We start from the raw sequence: 7,500 nt of genomic DNA on the forward strand, positions 1-7,500 counted from the left end.
GGAGAGAGATGAGAGGGGGGGGGGAGAGGGAGAGAGAGGAGAGAGAGAGAGAGAGGAGAGAGATGAGAGAGAGAGAGTGAGAGAGCTAGAGAGATGAGGAGAGAGAGAGAAGAGGGGGGGGGGGGTTGGACGACATACGACACAGACAAACGAGCCGACAGGTTGAAAATTATCACAAGAAGGAACGACTTGATGTACTATTACAGAGATATTCACTAACATGAAATTCCGTCACTTGACATTTACTTTTTGAATGTTAACTATACACTTTAACTTGACAGCTGCTACAGATGATAAAGAGAATTGCAAAGTTGCATTACACACTTTGAACTGTCATAAGCACTTATAGATAACAGTATCTACGTTATACGCCCCCTAAATAACAAAATAACATCGTTTTTATAAAATCTAGGCTCTCATAGGAGAGTTGGATCTTACTTTTTCTTGAACGTCAGTGATATTAGGATAATCGGAGAGCATTTATTAGTCCTTTCTCGTCGCATATACTCCGTGAGGACAACAATCAGCTGATCAGTCCCTCGACAGCTAGAGTGACTTACATGTGTAATTAAAAAGCATTTACATGTGTGATTAAGCCTCAAAATGGTAAGTTGCCGTTCAAGGACTTGAAAGTTTTTGGCCGAGAATTTGTGGGCTCAAATATAGTTATATTACCCTACTGTTGTAATGTACCGAGGATGAAAATAATGTTTATGTGGAGTTCATGATGATTTATTGGTAGAAGACTTATGACAATTTATTTATGACAATAAGTATAGATGTCATTTCTTAGACTTACGATTATTTGCATTGTAACCTGTGTAGTTAGTACTGGTATTTATGTTAAAAGACAATACCCATAACTCAAGAATATATGAAGAAAAGGACAAGGAAAACTTGTGTGCCTTGCTTCCATGTTAAAGATAGGAATTCACCAAAGTGCTTTTCGGGCTTTCGGGTAATTTTTTGCTTCATACAGCCATCCATTCTTACAGTTATTATTCCTCTCTTTCAGTTTTCACTGCTGTAATATGTGTGAATCACTCGTTATTTTCCATGGCAAATTGTATAAATGAAAGTATCAGTGATTTTTACAAAGCGACCATACCCTCTGAGGTGACCCCCTATGACTCCAGCTGTGCCTGGAAGTCCACCAACATTGCCATGTGAACCAAAAACCTTCCTGGCCCCGTGGCTTTGCTCCCAAACCCGGCCTGATCGCGGTATTATCCTATTGCTCTGCCCCAACCCAGCAGTTGTGAACTTAATCTCTGAGTGCCATATGTCGCGACCTATTTTCTTCATTTGTGACATTATCTATGGAAAATTTTCAGTGGACGACAATCAGAATTACAGTAAAAAAAGTATATGGAGTGGTTATCTTGACAGAAACTGAAATACTTTTCATCAATGGCAAAAGGTGCACAAATCGAAAGTAAAAATAGATACATGACAGAAGGGAGATCGACCCATCTTTTTCCAAGTCCCCATCATGTTTACCTTGTGAGGATAAAGATAAATATGACTGCCATCTTTCAAGTAGTTCATGTATTACTTTGTGCTTGTGAAAATAATTATTTGGTAATTACCAACGCTTGATATTTAACAGGTGCCCCAAATGCCAAAACTAGCAATACCATGGAGGTCTAGAGGGCATAGCCCCTGGCTGTAGAAGAGTTTCAGAACTGATTTTAAGTGTTTTTTTGTGCTGGTTTTATGCATTTTTTGTTCTCTGTTCTTCAAAGCAATATTGTCAGCTGTGATTGCAGTGGAAATGATTATCAGATTTGTTCTCATCACATGAGAATAAATCTGATAATAGAAATATTGTCTGGGAAGGCCTGATTGTCATGGTTAAAAATTAACCTAATTTTTGGCCTATGCAGCTTATTTCATGTATTAGCGGATATAATATTTCTAAATATCCCATTACATTTTCCTGTAAACGTATGCCAAAGTCTTACGTGTCGCACAGCTTTCTTATTATTAACTTGCAGAGGAAAACCCTTGATGAAGAGTGTCTTATTTTCTACTGTTCTATCTATTACAGGCAAAGGTACTCATAACATATGATGATATGAAATTGAAACTATTCCATTTTTTCTCAACAATTTTCAACAAGGAGTGATAATTCAGTATCCACTTTCATCATTTTTTTATACAGAATTTGGTTGAATCCATGAAAATTTGCATGTAATATATAGAATAACAAAATTTAAGACTCTTTCATCAATGGCATTTCCTTCAGAAATTGACAGCATGTAAGTATGCAGCAAATAGGTAATATTTTTACATAATGACCACGCTAAGATAAGGAAAATCTAATGACACTGTCATAAAGAGTAGGAAATAACTGCACTCACTGATATGAAATAATCCATTCAGGCAATGAATAATATAAAAAATGAAAGAAAAAGTGTATGACATATGCTGCATAGAGACCAAATCCACGGTGATTTGGTGGGGTTGGGGGTGAATGCCTTGGGCCAGGAAGATGTTTGTGGACTCAGAGGAGCGCCTCCAAGGTTGTTGGGTGAAGTAATATAATAAACTCACTCTTAAGTGCTACCCTTATGGAAGTAACCATAATGTACTAAGTTACCAGTGAGCCAATTATGAGTACTTCCTACCTCACCTGTTTATTCTTTTCATTGATTTTCAAAAATATTTTCTGTTATCATATATGGTGTTAGTTATGTCAGTTACATTTTAATAATTATCATTCCCATGATAATAATGGCATTGATATTGACAGTATTAGCCAGAAAAAAATCCTTTTCCCACAAAAGCTAATTGACTCCAGATTGGCTCCTTGTGGAGCCATTTATGTGCAGGGACATTTCACAAAACAGTGGTACAGTGAACGCTACATTTTCCTGACAACATGGGGTCAATATATGTGTAAACCTTCCTGTATCATAATACAAAATTTAGATTTCAACTAATATTTTCATACAATATTTGTTTGGCACAGTAAAGTTTAACCGCAGATACAGTAACTATATTATTGCTACCTTTGTCAGTAATGATCTCGCTCAACTTTTGTACTCCTTTTTATTGAGGTTTTGATTTGTCTTTTGGCATGCAGCACTCCACTTACTGTCTTACTGAGTCCAATGGACTATTTCTCATCCAGTTCTCTATTGTCTTGTATCACTGAATCTTCAAACTCTTTCTAAAGTCTTCCCTTACATCATCATCTCTGATTCATTATCCCCCTCTTCTTGTCCTAACCCTCTGTACTTTAAAGTCATCCTCTATTCCTCCGAATTCAATGCAGGTGCTGATGTTTTGTAATATGACAATATCCTTTCTGTTGTAGGGTTCAGCAGAAGGGGGAAGTGGGAGTGAGCGATGGTGGGAAAGCCCCACACTCACACAGGCTGATCTCCGCCAGTATGGGGAATCTTGGAGCTTGGCTGCAGATGCTGCAACTGCCACATTGCTTCAGAGTATATCACAGGTAAATTCTTAACCTCAGGTAAGTAGCATCTCAGGATTTAAAGATGACAACACTGTGCTCCTAGATCCAAGTTAGTGCATTTGGATTTGATTGCAAATTTAATTTTATGATTTTTGCATTGAGATGATAACTGACTATTATTCTAATTATTTCATCATGGACAATAAATGGTTTCACTATCCTGGCAGCGACTGGTGTCAAGAACTCATGAAGTTGAAGGTGCTCTCAAGAAAGTGCTGGACGAGACGGACTCTGTAATGACTGCAATTTCCAACACCAATAATTCCTTTCACCAACTGGCCAATACTCAGTTCATTGAAAATCGAACATATCAGGATGATGCTGATGTAGCTAGGGATGAACCAGACAAGCAGGAAAAGGTAAAGCACATGACATTATTATCCTGAAATGGGGTCCAAAATATATCCTACTCTGTACATTCATGAGACCATGTATTTGGTTGAGCTTGGCATATACCAATTAATTGTTTTGTTTTTAGTATCAGAATTAAGTAGCTAAAGTTCTTTGTAAAGTGTTTTAAGAATGACAAACTTTGGGGTTCTATTTGTGAATATTATTTGTATAGAATCATGAAACAACATTTTAAGAAAGCAAGTTTTTACAAACAGAGTAAGGAGTTATGAGTATGCAAAATACCTTTATGTATAGAAATCTTAAAATCAGGAATTCAGATATTTCACATGTAGAACTTACCTAAATCTAATTGCCACTCACCCCCCAACCCAGTCAAATAACATATAATTTAATCTATGAATATCCTTTCATACTGTCAGATGTTTTATGCCACCCTCTATAAATCCCTGCCCTCTGCCTCCAGATCCCTTGCATATGCAGTAAAAAGATTTCCATTTATAATGATGATAAAGAAAATTCCTGTGTGCTTCTGCACTTCATTTGGTTTGATGACATGAGGGTATGTCAACCTGTATATTGCACTTACACCTTTTTATTTGTGTAGTGAATATCAGACACTCGATTTGAGCTCCTGATTTCTTATAGCATGTAGTTTGCAGTGAATTGTTGTATGTGTTACTAATACTATTTTTAACCCTATGCCATATATGTACATGCCATGCCATCTATGAATTTAGTTTATTAATTGTATTTACACATTACCCTTTTCATTGATTCTCGGGTATATTCTTTTTTATTTTATTTGGCCATTAATATTGTTGATAACACTGTAATAGTGATGTCAGTTATAGTAAATGACAGTATTATTAGAAAAAATATTCCCCAAAACTTAATCAAAGGCAAGGTCGTGTAGGTCAAATTGATTCCTTGGTGGTTTTATACTTGTGGAGCCATGTATGTGTAGATACACATCACAAAGCAATACAACAGTCAACGTTATTACCTGAAGGGCTGGGTTAATTAAGTAAGGTTATTAGGCAAAATAATCTCAGGCTTAGGGTAAAGTACTTGCTGTATAACAGCAAAGCTCAGAATATCCTTCCTCAGCCAAACACAGCCTACACAGTGTATTGGTACATTGGTTATTTTATTGACCGTATCAACTTTTAACATATACTATATACTATATGAATGAAAAATTATTATTTTTTATTCGGAAAAGCAAATGAGGCTTAAAAGAGACATTAAACCTATTTTATAAGAGGCTGTATCTCCTCAGTAAGCACAAGCATAACCAAAAAGTGAACTGCTTTGTAGTACAGACAACTTAGTGCAGTCTTTATTGCATATGATAGATGCTTGTTACTGGGAATTTGGCTGATTAGATGTGATCTTGTGTGAGTTCCATTGCAACTGGTACACACATGAATCAGATTCACACTCAGACACTCTCTCTCTCTCTCTCTCTCTCTCTCTCTCTCTCTCTCTCTCTCTCTCTCTCTCTCTCTCTCTCTCTCTCTCTCTCTCTCTCTCTCTCTCTCTCTCTTTTACATGTAATTATAAAGTGATTAGCGGTAACCAGTAGAGTGCTGGGTACTGTGGGAAGTTGAGGAGAGCAGAGGGGAGGCCGCCTAACCAGGATCGTCCTTGATCCGGCTGCTGTAGATGAAGCTGAAGATAAAGTCTTGATGGCAGTGATGCAGGGAGTCTTGGTTCTTGCAGATGAGCAGGGAGGAAGATCACACAGGTGACTTTTAAGGTCTAGGGGGCTTGTTTGTACAGGTCATTATTCTGAAGCACAGGTGGTATTGATGGGAGCAGCTGTGGTGATCAGTCACGGAGCTCATCAATCGTTCCATAGGATCACTGGAAGACACAGTTTACTTGTCAAGGTCACCAGCACAGGGCAGCAGCTATTGCGAGGATGTCAGGCGAGTAAGACGAGATGCAGCAAGGATGTCAGGCTAGTGAGGCAAGATGTGGTGAGGATGTCAGGTGAATGAGATGAGGAGGAGCTAGGACGTCGGGCGATGGTCACCAGCAGATGAGGTGGTGGCAGTGTCAGCAGAATGACACAACCAGAGTTGCAGTCGCGTATGGTAGAGGACAGAAGGGCTTCGGAAGGTGATGTGGCAGCAAGAACGTCCATGAGATGGACTTGCCAGTGGGGCTTGCGAGACTTGGCATGCAAGGGATTGGCGGCGAGGGTGGTGACATGGTAATCTCAGAGTCAAGGTCAGCAGTGGGCTTCAGCATGGTGCGTCTGGCTCTGAGGACAACAAAAGGGAACAACAGTACCATGTCTTGGCAACAGAACACATAATGCCATACCTCAGGAATGTACAATATCAACACAAACTCAAAATGGTGAGGAAAAGACATGTCATTGATTCGGATTAGTGTTAATTGCAACACTCACCTGAGAGATTTAACCCATTGGCGACAGGTATAGAAAACTTTAAAAAACTCAACGCTCTGGCGAACCACGGCAACGCGCCGACTTTGAGCGCGTTAATTCGGTACATCAAGCCGAATCATTGCCTCGGGGAACTTTGGCACGCCGCCGCGGCGGACAGCCGCACGCTGCAACTCGAGCATATTGTTATGACGCCTATAGGCGTGACCCGTCGCCATTGGGTTAAGGCAGTAATGAACAATTGAGATTGCAGGATAAAAGTATGAGTTTACAGAGTCATGCAAAATGTAGGAATTATTCTCCAGAATATTGTATGTAGGATTCATGTTCAAGAGCAGAGGACAACAGATGTTCCTATGAAAATGTAGGTAGATAGGTCATACTTGGAATATATTTCCTTCAGAGAAATGAGAGTAGTTGCATGCAAAAATGCAGGATTGAAGGGAAGTTAATTAAGAGTAGTAGCTTGCTAGGAAACAGGAATGATTTTTCCTATGAAGATAATTATTGAAAACATGCAAAGACACGAGAGGAAAGATTTTCCTGTGAAAAAATAGTGAATGAACTGAAATTCAGCATCATGTGGATTCAGAAATTATCACGACTGAGATTAACATGAAACTAATTAAGTACACATAGTTAGACAGAACTACAAAGAAATGAATGTACCTAAGAGGGAAAAGTTTGGCAAACCACAGAGCATGAGTGAAGTGAGGCACAAGCAGAGTGAGCAGGAGACAGATGTCAGCTGAGGGGAGATCTCGTTTTCTGTGAGGGGAGGAACACAGGTGTTTGCAAGAGTGAGAGGAAATCAGACTCTTCACTTCACATGGGATATCCGAAACAATGAGAACAGCGAGGATAAAGGAACTCGACTTGAGGTACTGGCAGGCAGTATTGATTGATGTTTCGGACATCAGGCGACTGCAGTAAGTGTTGAAGACTGCAACAGTTGTTGAAGTACTGTGCGCTGAAGGAGGAGCATTGTCAGCTTGGCAGGGAAGACTGGCTTCATTCTTGATGTTGGAAATCTGCAGATGTATTGTGAGATGAATTCTAGCAGCGAAAGAAGTCGACAAAGGTGTCTCTGGTTGCAGGAGTTGATAAATTGTCTTTGTAGGGTTTCATGTGGTGTGTTATCTTTGGAGGGATTGTGTGGTACATGATCCCAGTGGGGATCATGTACTTGCTGCTGCCAATGTAATATTGGGCAGGAAGTGTCCCCACTGTGATGATACCGGTTTGA

The 7,500-nt window shown here is 39.3% G+C and overlaps 1 protein-coding gene across 1 annotated transcript in view; it reads left to right on the forward strand.

Annotated features, from left to right (window-relative positions):
- The first annotated feature begins 491 nt into the window (after positions 1-491).
- LOC125045115 (WASH complex subunit 2-like) overlaps positions 492-7,500 on the forward strand; it is a 16,919-nt gene continuing 9,910 nt past the window's right edge. Inside the window, exons 1-3 of the mRNA XM_047642228.1 lie at positions 492-606; positions 3,323-3,463; positions 3,652-3,843. Of these exons, the coding sequence (XP_047498184.1) occupies positions 604-606; positions 3,323-3,463; positions 3,652-3,843 (336 nt within the window). The 5' untranslated portion in view covers positions 492-603. The remainder of the gene's footprint in view (positions 607-3,322; positions 3,464-3,651; positions 3,844-7,500) is intronic.

This window comes from Penaeus chinensis, chromosome 36, assembly GCF_019202785.1.
Source record: "Penaeus chinensis breed Huanghai No. 1 chromosome 36, ASM1920278v2, whole genome shotgun sequence".
In the NCBI taxonomy this organism is placed as follows: Eukaryota; Metazoa; Arthropoda; class Malacostraca; order Decapoda; family Penaeidae; genus Penaeus; species Penaeus chinensis.